Below are 13404 nucleotides of genomic sequence, written 5' to 3'. Positions count from 1 at the left end.
TAATGGACTATTATTATGTCTGTCATCTGACTTGTGATTTTGTAGAGGTCTGGAACAAGATTCCACAGCAATGTTTAGTCATTTAATGGACTATTATTATGTGTGTCATCTGGACTCCTGATTTTGTAGAGGTCTGGAACAAGATTCCACAGCAGTGTTTAGTCATTTAATGGACTGTTATGATGTCTGTCATCTGGACTCCTGATTTTGTAGAGGTCTGGAACGAGATTCAACAGCAATGTTTAGTCATGTAATGGACTATTATTATGTCTGTCATCTGACTTGTGATTTTGTTGAGGTCTGGAACAAGATTCCACAGCAATGTTTAGTCATTTAATGGACTATTATTATGTCTGTCATCTGACTTGTGATTTTGTAGAGGTCTGGAACAAGATTCAACAGCAATGTTTAGTCATTTAATGGACTATTATTATGACTGTCATCTGGACTCCTGATTTTGTAAAGGTCTGGAACAAGATTCCACAGCAATGTTTAGTCATTTAATGGACTATTATTATTCCTGTCATCTGGACTCCTGATTTTGTGGAGGTCTGGAACAAGATTCTACAGAAATGTGTAGTCATGTAATGAACTATTATTATGTCTGTCATCTGACTTGTGATTTTGTAGAGGTCTGGAACAAGATTCAACAGCAATGTTTAGTCATTTAATGGACTATTATTATGTCTGTCATCTGGACTTGTGATTTTGTAGAGGTCTGGAACAAGATTCAACAGCAACGTTTAGTCATTTAATGGACTATTATTATGACTGTCATCTGGACTCCTGATTTTGTAAAGGTCTGGAACAAGATTCCACAGCAATGTTTAGTCATTTAATTTACTATTATTATTCCTGTCATCTGGACTCCTGATTTTGTGGAGGTCTGGAACAAGATTCTACAGAAATGTGTAGTCGTTAATTAATCGACTATTATTATGTATTGCTTGTCTTTGCTATTGATTCAGTGGTCTACATTTTATTCTACATACATGTATTTCTTGTACTACTCAGGAAAGTTAGTTCTTACTTTTTCTTTAAAGATGCAGTTTCTCTTACTGAACTCCATGTTATCATTTGCATGTGCACAACTTTGGCCAGACCAAATCATTTATTTTACAGTCTCATTTGTTAGTGATACAGTTGTTGATATTTTGTTCTATATATTTCTCATAATATTCAAGTATCGGCATGTACAAATCTGGCTGGACCAACTAATTCTTATACAGTTTATGTTGCTTCCTTGGCATGTCTTTGGTATTTTTTTCAGTCATTTGCTGTGTTATATTGTTCTGTGTATGCATATTACAGATGTATATGTTTGCCTCAGGAAATGTAATATCAGTGGCATTGGTTATACCTCTGTCATCATCAGTATGAATTAGCAGTTCTATTTCTGTTTAGTCTAGACTTAAATTTCGCTTCAGGTGGGCAAGAAATTTGTAGTAAAAAAAGTATTACTCCCCCAGAATAAGATTAATGTTCCCCATTTTATTGGTGGTTCCCCAGATTCTCTTCCCCATTTTATTGGTGGTTCCCCAGATTCCCTTCACCATTTTATTGGTTGTTCCCCAGATTCTCTTCTGAGAACTTTGTGGCTTTCATTGACAAATATCAAACATGGTATAAACTTGTCTTGATATTTTTTTTTCACACAAAACAGCTTGATTTTGTTTGGCTACAAAAATTACATGGTCTACAATCCTCGATTTTTTTAGCGAAAACAGCTTGTTTTTGCTTAGCTACAAAAATGACTTGGTTTACTTTCATTGATTTCTAGTAAAATCATAGTCATTTAAGTTCTTGACTTCTTGCCCTTGCAGGTGCCACAGTCATCATGGTGATTTTCCCTCTTTCCAGACTGATTACCAGTGTTATTGTCCTAATTCTTTGCTAAAGTCAACATGTTTTGCTTCTCATAATGCACAATTTCTGAGTAGGTTTTAAGCTGTTTAGTCACTGTGGTAATGGTGATTGGCTTGCTTTCCAGACAGATTACTGCATATGTTTTCCTTACAGTATTCCTGTGTTATTTTCCTCACTGTTTTCCAGTGATATTTTCCCCACCTTGATTACAGTAAGTACATATTTTCCCCACCTTGATTACAGTAAGTACATATTTTCCCCCACCTTGATTACAATAAGTACATATTTTCCTCACCTTGCTTAAATAAGTATATATTTTCCCCACCTTGATTACAGTAAGTATATATTTTGCCCACCTTGATTACAATAAGTACATATTTTCCCCACCTTGATTAATTAAGTACATATTGTCCCCACCTTGATTACATTAAGTACATATTTTCCCCACCTTGAAAAAATAAGTACATATTTTCCCCATACAGCACCATTATCTGAGGCAGTATTTATTTCTGTATTAGGTGTCGTCTTCAACTACAATAAATTGGTCTTGTGGATGAATATTTAACCAGGATGATGGATTTGAAATGTCATTTAGAACATTTTCTTCATTGCCAGACTAAATATTGGACATGTAATTTTTTCTACAGTTACTCAAATTTTGAATTTTATTTGCATTGCGACTCTGCTTTCCATGGCGTGCTGTTTCTGTTGGTTTGTGTTTTGATACCGCTGCCACAGGAATGTGGATTTGGCAGACATATATGTATAGAATGATAGCAATTGTTGTCAAAATCGTGGTAATTTATTCTTGATGTTACTTGTTTCTGACAAATGTTAACTGCTTGAATGAGACTGCTGACTGCACAAAAGACAGATTTTCATTGTTCAAATGCATCTACTAATTGCATGTAAGACAGATGTTAGCTGTTAGAATGAGACTGTTGACTGCATACAAGACAGATGTTCACTGTTTAAATGAATCTACTGACTGCATGTCAGACAGATAGTAGCTGTTTGAATGAGACTGCTCACTGCATAAAAGACAGGTGTTTACTGTTTAAATGAATCTACTGATTGCATGTCATACATACGTTTGCTGTTTCGATGAGACTGCTGATTGCATAAAAGACAGATGTTCACTGTTTAAATGCATCTACTAATTCCATGTTAGACAGATGTTAGCTGTTAGAAAGAGACTGCTGATTGCATAAAAGACAGATGTTCACTGTTTAAATGCATGTACTGATTGCATGTCAGACAGAAGTTAGCTGTTAGAAAGAGACTGCTGATTGTATAAAAAACATGTTCACTGTTTAAATGCAGCTACTAATTTCATGTCAGACAGATGTACACTATTTGAATGAGACTGCTGACTGCATAAACGACAAATGTTGAATGAGACTTATTGTCTGTCAGACAGATGTTTACAGTTTGAATGAAACTATTGATTTCATGTTAGATGTTTGCATGAAACTTGATTGCATGTCAGACAAATGTTCATTGTTTGAATGAGACTACTGATTGCATGCCAGACAAATGTCCACTGTTTGAATTAGACTATTGATTGAATGTCAGGCAAATATTCACTGTTTGAATTAGACTATTGATTGAATGTCAGACAAATGTTCACTTGTTGAATTAGACTATTGATTGCATGTCAGACAGATGTTCACAGTTTGAATTAGACTATTGATTGCATGTCAAACAAATGTTCACAGTTTGAATTAGACTATTGATTGCATGTCAAACAAATGTTCATTGTTTGAATTAGTCTACTGATTGCATGTCAAATGTTCAGTTTGAGACTATTGATTGAATGTCATACAAATGTTCACTGTTTCAATTAGACTATTTATTGACAGTACATTGAATAATATCAACAGAAAATGAATTCAGTTTATTCCGTGTGTGTATTTGATTTTACATGCATAGATACATGCATACACCATCTTAGTGTTAGCTGTGTTCATGTTTGAATGGTGTCAGCTGTGTCCATGTGTGAATGGCATCAGCTGTGTCCATGTTTGAATGGTGTCATCTGTGTCCATGTGTGAATGGTGTCAGCTGTGTCCATGTTTGAATGGCATCAGCTGTATCCATGTGTGCATGGTGTTAGCTGTGTCCATCTGTGAATTGTGTCAGCTTTGTCCATGTTTGAATGGTGTCAGCTGTGTCCATGTTTGAATGGTGTCAGCTGTGTCCATGTGTGAATGGCATCAGCTGTGTCCATGTTTGAATGGTGTCAGCTGTGTCCATGTGTGAATGGTGTCAGCTGTGTCCATGTTTGAATGGCATCAGCTGTATCCATGTGTGCATGGTGTTAGCTGTGTCCATCTGTGAATTGTGTCAGCTTTGTCCATGTTTGAATGGTGTCAGCTGTGTCCATGTTTGAATGGTGTCAGCTGTGTCCATGTGTGAATGGCATCAGCTGTGTCCATGTTTGAATGGTGTCAGCTGTGTCCATGTGTGAATGGTGTCAGCTGTGTCCATGTTTGAATGGCATCAGCTGTATCCATGTGTGAATGGTGTTAGCTGTGTCCATCTGTGAATTGTGTCAGCTTTGTCCATGTTTGAATGGTGTCAGCTGTGTCCATGTTTGAATGTTGTCAGCTGTGTCCATGTGTGAATGGCATCAGCTGTGTCCATGTTTGAATGGTGTCAGCTGTGTCCATGTGTGAATGGTGTCAGCTGTGTCCATGTTTGAATGGCATCAGCTGTATCCATGTGTGAATGGTGTTAGCTGTGTCCATCTGTGAATTGTGTCAGCTTTGTCCATGTTTGAATGGTGTCAGCTGTGTCCATGTTTGAATGGTGTCAGCTGTGTCCATGTGTGAATGGCATCAGCTGTGTCCATGTTTGAATGGTGTCAGCTGTGTCCATGTGTGAATGGTGTCAGCTGTGTTCATGTTTGAATGGCATCAGCTGTATCCATGTGTGAATGGTGTTAGCTGTGTCCATCTGTGAATTGTGTCAGCTTTGTCCATGTTTGAATGGTGTCAACTGTGTCCATGTTTGAATGGTGTCAGATGTGTCCATGTTTGAATGGTGTCAGCTCTGTCCATATTTGAATGGTGTCAGCTGTGTCCATGTGTGAATGGTGTCTGCTGTGTTCATGTTTGAATGGTGTCAGCTGTGTTCATGTTGGAATGGCGTCAGCTGTGTCCATGTGTGAATGGTGTCAGCTGTGTCCATGTTTGAATGGTGTCAGCTGTGTCCATGTTTGAATGATGTCAGCTGTGTCCATGTGTGAATGGTGTCAGCTCTGTCCATGTGTGAATTGTGTTAGCTGTGTCCATCTGTGAATTGTGTCAGCTTTGTCCATGTTTGAATGGTGTCAGCTGTGTCCATGTTTGAATGGTGTCAGATGTGTCCATGTTTGAATGGTGTCAGCTCTGTCCATATTTGAGTGGTGTCAGCTGTGTCCATGTGTGAATGGTGTCTGCTGTGTTCATGTTTGAAAGGTGTCAGCTGTGTCCATGTTTGAATGGTGTCAGATGTGTCCATGTTTGAATGGTGTCAGCTCTGTCCATATTTGAATGGTGTCAGCTGTGTCCATGTGTGAATGGTGTCTGCTGTGTTCATGTGTGAATGGTGTCAGCTGTGTTCATGTTGGAATGGCGTCAGCTGTGTCCATATGTGAATGGTGTCAGCTGTGTCCATGTTTGAATGGTGTCAACTGTGTCCATGTTTGAATGATGTCAGCTGTGTCCATGTGTGAATGGTGTCAGCTGTGTCCATGTTTGAATGGTGTCAACTGTGTCCATGTTTGAATGATGTCAGCTGTGTCCATGTGTGAATGGTGTCAGCTGTGTCCATGTGTGAATTGTGTTAGCTGTGTCCATCTGTGAATTGTGTCAGCTTTGTCCATGTTTGAATGGTGTCAGCTGTGTCCATGTTTGAATGGTGTCAGATGTGTCCATGTTTGAATGGTGTCAGCTCTGTCCATATTTGAGTGGTGTCAGCTGTGTCCATGTGTGAATGGTGTCTGCTGTGTTCATGTTTGAAAGGTGTCAGCTGTGTCCATGTTTGAATGGTGTCAGATGTGTCCATGTTTGAATGGTGTCAGCTCTGTCCATATTTGAATGGTGTTAGCTGTGTCCATGTGTGAATGGTGTCTGCTGTGTTCATGTTTCAATGATGTCAGCTGTGTCCATGTGTGAATGGTGTCAGCTGTGTCCATGTTTGAATGGCATCAGCTGTGTCCATGTGTGAATTGTGTTAGCTGTGTCCATCTGTGAATTGTGTCAGCTTTGTCCATGTTTGAATGGTGTTAACTGTGTCCATGTTTGAATGGTGTCAGATGTGTCCATGTTTGAATGGTGTCAGCTCTGTCCATATTTGAATGGTGTCAGCTGTGTCCATGTGTGAATGGTGTCTGCTGTGTTCATGTTTGAATGGTGTCAGCTGTGTTCATGTTTGAATGGCGTCAGCGGTGTCCATGTGTGAATGGTGTCAGCTGTGTCCATGTTTGAATGGTGTCAACTGTGTCCATGTTTGAATGATGTCAGCTGTGTCCATGTGTGAATGGTGTCAGCTGTGTCCATGTTTGAATGGCATCAGCTGTGTCCATGTGTGAATTGTGTTAGCTGTGTCCATCTGTGAATTGTGTCAGCTTTGTCCATGTTTGAATGGTGTCAACTGTGTCCATGTTTGAATGGTGTCAGATGTGTCCATGTTTGAATGGTGTCAGCTCTGTCCATATTTGAATGGTGTCAACTGTGTCCATGTGTGAATGGTGTCTGCTGTGTTCATGTCTGAAAGGTGTCAGCTGAGTTCATGTTTGAATGGCGTCAGCTGTGTCCATGTGTGAATGGTATTAGCTGTGTCCATGTTTGAATGGCGTCAGCTGTGTCCATGTGTGAATGGTGTTAGCTGTGTCCATGTTTAAATGGCATCAGACGTATTCATGTTTGAATGGTATCAGCTGTGTCCATGTGTGAATGGTGTTAGCTGTATTCATGTTTGAAAGGTGTCAGCTGTGTCCATGTTTGAATGGTGTTAGCTGTGTCCATGTTTGAATGGCGTCAGCTGTGTCCATGTGTGAATGGTGTTAGCTGTGTCCATGTTTAAATGGCATCAGACGTATTCATGTTTGAATGGTATCAGCTGTGTCCATGTGTGAATGGTGTTAGCTGTATTCATGTTTGAAAGGTGTCAGCTGTGTCCATGTTTGAATGGTGTTAGCTGTGTCCATGTTTGAATGGCATCAGCTGTGTCCATGTGTGAATGGTGTTAGCTGTGTCCATGTTTAAATGGCATCAGATGTATTCATGCTTGAATGGTATCAGCTGTGTCCATGTTTGAATGGTGTTAGCTGTGTCCGTGTTTGAATGGCATCAGCTGTGTCCATGTGTGAATGGTGTTAGCTGTGTCCATGTTTGAATGGTGTTAGCTGTGTCCATGTTTGAATGGTATTTGCTGTATTCATGTGTGAATGGTGTCAGCTTTATTCATGTGTGAATGGTTGCAGGAAGAATTAAGATCCCATTAGGGTGAACTGATTCAGGGAATTTGAGAAAGATTTCATCAGAGTTGGGGGTTTCATTGTCATTGACATCTGGAATATTGTCAGACTGAAGGTAAAGATTTCATCAGAGTTGGGGTTTTTATTATCCATTTCATCTGGAATATTGTCAGACTGAAGGTAAAGATTTCATGAGAGTTGGGGTTTTTATTGTCCATTACATCTGGAATATTGTCAGACTGAAGGTAAAGATTTCATGAGGGTTGGGGTTTTTATTGTCCATTACATCTGGAATATAGTCAGATTAAATGTAAAGATATAGTCGCTGATTTGATATGGCGCAATATATTTATTCCATTACAGGTGATTTGATATAGCTCTATATATTTATTCCATTACAGGTGATTTGATATAACTCTATAGATTTATTCCATTACAGTTGATTTGATATAACTGTATAGATTTATTCCATTACAGTTGATTTAATGTAACTCTATAGATTTATTCCATTACAGTTGATTTGATAGGGCTCTTCGTGTTTATTTCTTTACAGGCCTCCCAGCAGAAATCCTGAGAATGGATGAAAAATCTAAGCAGCTGTTTAAAGAGGCACTTAAAAAAGGAGAAGAGAAGATTTACAATATTCGGGTCATGGTCGTCGGCCATGGTGGTGTGGGTAAGACGACCCTGATTAAGAGGCTTCTGGGAAAGAACGTCAATATTCGGGAAAGATGTGCCACAGAAGGTATTGATGTTGACATGCACTGTTGTGATGTGTCTGTGGAAACATTTGAATGGAAAGTGCAGCAGACAGGTATGTGACTGTTTAATCAATTTGCATGAATGATGTAAAGTTTTATTTTACAATGTACATATTGAACATCTTTATCACTGCTCTTCATGTATGAACTGTCATGCCAACATGGAGTTACCGCTCCGGTGGCCTAGTGGAGAGAGCATCTGCCTCGGAAGCGGGAGGTCGCTGGTTCGATTCCCGGCCAAATCATACCAAAGTCTTACAAAAATCGTACTAACAGCTGCCTCACTAGAAGCTCAGCATTAAGAGGATAGTGTTAGAGTTGCCCTGGTGTCAGGGTAATGTGACTAGGTTGGACATCATGCTACATGTCTGAGACATGATGCCCCAGTGCTAGACATCACTATAAACTGCCATACTGCAGACATCGTAGCGATATGACAGAAAAACTGTTAAAAGCTACGTTAAAAATCCTAATCACACTCACACACCCAACATGGAGTTTTTGCTGAAGAGATTTCTTATGATGACTAGTTGGTCATAAGCTAAGATTGGACCATTCTGAATTTGAATACAGCTAAATGGCAACCATCTTTAAAACTGTGTTATTCTTTATTGGCATGGTGGGGTAGGGGCCCACTATTCTTTCACTGGCTACAGCTAACATGGCAGCCGGCTTGAAAATGTTGTTATTGTTACTTGGCATGGTGTGGGTGGGAGCCCACCATTCTGACATTGACTACAGCGAACATGGCAACCATCTTGAAAATTGTGTTACTGTTACTCAGCATGGTGGGAGTGGGGGCCAACATTATGACATTGAATACATCTAATATGGCAACCATCTTGGGTGATTGAATGCTGTTTGTAATAACTTAATTCCTCAGAGTACTAGGTATTGAAGCTGTTAGTGGTGATTCAATGCTATTTGTATATAGTTTAGTTCCTCAAAGTACTAGATATTCAAGCTGTTCATCTGCAATTCAGTGCTGTTTGTATATAGCTTAGTTCCTCAGATTACTAGGTATTCTGACTGTCTATGGGTGATTCAGTGCTGTTTGGTCCAAGGTGCTTGCCTGTGTACTATTTCATTTGGCCAGTCTTCAAGTGGTCAAAGGTGCTCCAAAGTATTCTTAACAAGTAATCTAAGATGTTTGCCTTTACTGATCGCAGACATCTTAGCTCTGTGTGGGTTTGAGTCTTAGGTTCAGCCAATGGTGTATTTCAGAAAGCTTGCCAGTAGCTTCTTGTGGGTCAGTGGTTTTACCTGTTTTCTTTCTTCAACATATATACTGGCCACCATGTATAACTTGTCGTGTGCTGAAAAATTACATTAAGCCCACACAAAAAAAAAAACAATTAGCACATGTAACTCCATCTTTCCCCATGTTCTTGATTAATCTGTTCCCGTCTGTTCAAATTGTTTTTGCAGAAGGAACATTTCTGGGATATTGGTCATTGTCTTGTTTACATGGAGTAATATGCTTCTATGGTAACGGCCCTGGTTGTTCAAATATGAGTACAGATTTACAGCACATTGTTTGTAGGACTCACAAACAGCATCAAATCTCTTCAAATCTGGAAGTTTAACCTTGATTATTTATGTATCCCAGACATTTTAGATAGCCTTGATTATTTATGTATCCCAAACATTGTAGACAGCCTTGATTATTTGTGTATCCCAAACATTGTAGACAGCCTTGAGTATTTATGTATCCCAAACATTTTACATAGCCTTGATTATTTATGTATCCCAGACATTTTAGATAGTCTTGATTATTTATGTATCCCAGACATTTTAGATAGCCTTGATTATTTATGTATCCCAAACATTTTACATAGCCTTGATTATTTATGTATCCCAAACATTTTACATAGCCTTGATTATTTATGTATCCCAAACATTGTAGACAGCCTTGATTATTTATGTATCCCAAACATTTTACATAGCCTTGAGTATTTATGTATCTCAAACATTTTACATAGCCTTGATTATTTATATATCCCAGACATTTAACATTGCTTGATTATTTATGTGTCCCAAAAATTTTTTAGTTAGCCTTGATTATTTACGTGTCCCAAACATTTTAGATAGCCTTGATTATTTATGTATCCCAAACATTGAAGACAGCAGCTCCATGTAGACATCTATGTACAAAAATTGCATTGTGAAAATCAATCCTGTAATGTATTGTAAGTCATTTGTGTTGTTGTTGAGTTTAATTATAGTGGCGTGCGCACCATTGTGCATATGCCAATTTTTTCTGACTGCACCGGAGCCTGCTAGTTGTTTCTGAGGAAGGGAATGGTGCCACCTACCCCAGGCTTTAATGGATTCAAGGAACCCTGATAGTTTGGCCTCAGTCTGTGGGTCCATAAAGGTCCCTTACAGTTGCATGGTTGGCTGTCATTGGTGGGAAGGAGAGCTCGGGAACGGTCCTGGTTGCTTCACATCGCTATTTTCCTGCTGCATTTGCCTGGTGTTTGTTGCATTTTTTCTCTTTTATTTCTTCAAAATATTCTACAATGGGGTGTGTGTTCTATGCTGTTTATAGAGGCTGTTAGAAGAAATCATGAATGAAGAGAGATTTTCAAGGTTATTATGGTATTACTAGTTGAGGTGTTTAGGGTGTGCTTCCTACGTTATGTTATTTATAAGTTTTTAGAAATTGTCTCTTTTAGTTATTTATTTATTAATGTTTTAGAGATTGATTGTTATTTATACTTTATTTAGCAAGAGACCGGAGTCCTAGCTGATTACACGGTTCGTTAAGGACATCTAGGACATTCGATTTTGTGGTTTCCTTAGTTTTTGATAGGTACTTCGTAAGTGAATTATTTAAATAAATTAGTATTTTTATAAAATTGAATATGTTATGGGATTTTATGTGGGGGCTTCTACATTTATTTTGCTAGTTACTGGGTTTTTTGGTTTTGTGGGGATATTAATTATATTTTGATCCTAAGTCCTGCTGAGTCTATGAATTTATATTTTTATATGATGATTGTTTATTTTTATTAGAATCCATAAGTAACTCTGGGTATGTGTGTGGTGATCCAATCTCTTTTTGGTTTTGGATATATATTTTCCTAGCGGGTTGATATTTTGGTCATATATTGAATATGTGGTGTAGATCTTTGGTGATGTGGCAGTTAAAGCAGTTAATGGTTGCTGGTTTGAGTCCTATAAACCTTCCAAAACTGCTTGCTAGTTTACTTTTTCCAGTTACTATCCTGTTTATGGTTTTCTGTTCTAAATAAGTACCCTTAGGTAGCTGTATGTTCCTATCTAGGGTTTTTTATGGGTTTTATGGTGCTTTTACCTTTTGTGGAGGAGTTCCAAAAATCTTGCCATTTTTGGTCTATATATGTTTGTGCAAATCTTAGTACTTCTTTAGAGCTATAGTTAAGCTTGATATAGTTTTGATCTCCTAGTTTGGTTTATGCAACTCTGTCTGCTGTTTCGTTGCCAGAGATTCCAATGTGCGACGGTATCCACATGAGCTCAACTAATTGATATGCTGTGGTGATATCATCGATTAACTGGCATGCTCTGTTGAGGAATTGTTCCCTAGAGTATGTATTGCGATTTTGGATCGATTTGATAACGCTTAGGGAATCGCTTATAATGACTACTTTAGGTATTTGGTTGTCTTTGATCCATTGTACTGATTTAAGTATAGCCCATAATTCATTGGTGTAAATGCAGCAATAGTCAGGTAATCTGGATCCCGTTTGTATATTGAATTCAGGGATGACTATTGCTGCTGCTGTTCTTGGTGGGTTGTTTGTTTGTGATCCATCGGTATAAATTTAAAATTGTCCGGGTATTTTTGGTTTATTTCGTTTACCAGTAAAGTTTTAGTAAGTTTTCGTGTCCTTCTTTATTGCCTAATTTGGTATCTTCAATGTTAATCCGTGGTGGTTTTTGTAACCAATGTCATTTGTTCTGGTCTGTATTGTTTGTTACTTGTTTCTTTAGTAGAGCCATCTTTTCGCATAGTTCAAGGATTACATTTTTGCCACTTGGTGTGGTGGATATGATTTTGGGTTTGAAGACAACTTTGCACATGTTTATAGCTATGTTGGTGGGATTTTGGTGATTTTGGTGGGATGGTTGTCTGGGTGGGTATCTGATCGAATGGAGTATCGGAGGAGCAGTTCTTGCCTACATAATGTTAAGGGTAGTTCTCCTGTTAGTGTTTGTAGTTCTTCTAATGATGTCGAGGGGAGTGTTCCTGTTCTCAGGATAGTGTCAAGTTTTTGTAGTACAGGTTGCTTAGCAGAGTTATATGTTTGGCAACCATGATCTAATTAGGGTTTTATATATTGTGAGTAGGGTTTCCAGGTTGGATCCCCAGTCAGTCCCTGTGATGTTCCTGAATAAATTGAGATCTTTGTTACAATTCTGGGTGAGTTGTTCGGTGTGCTGTTTCCATGTGAGGTGTTTGTCAAAGAACATTCCTAGGAATTTTACTACTGTTACGTATTTGATTAATTGATTTTGTATATAGTCATTGTAGGCCTCTATACAATGCTTTTGATTCACATATGTATGTATGTATGTATGTATGTATTTTAGGGAGAAGTGCAATCTTTTTATAGACAGGTTAGGGAAAAGTAAGAGTTAATCAAACAACAGGCAGAAAAAATATATATATATATATATATATATATATATATATATATATATATATATATATATATATATATATATATATATATATATATATATATATATATATATATATGTACACACAAACACACACCTAGATTACAGTGTTATATTTACAAATGGAATCATTTAAATTCCTGCATGAGTTCCTTGATTACATTGTTATAATTACAAATGGAATCATTTAAATTCCTACCATGCACAGAGTGATGAAACTTGGTGAGTGGATGAATCATCATAAGTTCTGTACCTTTTTTTTGTCCAGGGGACTTTGCATTCTATATTTTAATCTCAGGGGGTGCCCATCAGTTATTATGTAATTTTGAGAAGTACGGTGAAGTTGTTTGCATTCAAAACATGCAAAATGGAGAGAATGTTGGCATATCTCAATGATATATTAATGTAATGTAGATGGTATTTCGTTGGAAATTGTACATGATCTAAGCTCACTGCTGACTAAAATGACTGCTTCCTTTTGCTAAATAATCAGCATGAATTAGTGTAAAGTACACTATCCGGAACAGCTATTAAAATAGGGATAATGAATTTTGCTAGACTAGACATTATCAGCTTCTTAAAGAGCAATGAATGAATTATCATATATATAACATGTAAAAATAAGTTATCAGCTCTTTTTTATAC

General features: G+C 37.8%; 1 protein-coding gene across 1 annotated transcript in view; it reads left to right on the top strand.

Annotated features, from left to right (window-relative positions):
- LOC149791136 (uncharacterized) overlaps positions 1-13404 on the top strand; it is a 142703-nt gene that overhangs the window by 47580 nt on the left and 81719 nt on the right. The window contains exon 3 of the mRNA XM_089973290.1: positions 7884-8144. Within this exon, the coding sequence (XP_089829416.1) occupies positions 7884-8144 (261 nt within the window). The remainder of the gene's footprint in view (positions 1-7883; positions 8145-13404) is intronic.

This window comes from Sinohyriopsis cumingii, chromosome 10 (assembly GCF_028554795.1).
Source record: "Sinohyriopsis cumingii isolate HCF-2022 chromosome 10, ASM2855479v2, whole genome shotgun sequence".
NCBI classification, from domain to species: domain Eukaryota; kingdom Metazoa; phylum Mollusca; class Bivalvia; order Unionida; family Unionidae; genus Sinohyriopsis; species Sinohyriopsis cumingii.
The sequence above is the reverse complement of the archived record's forward strand: the minus strand, read 5'-3'. Positions and strand labels throughout refer to the sequence as shown.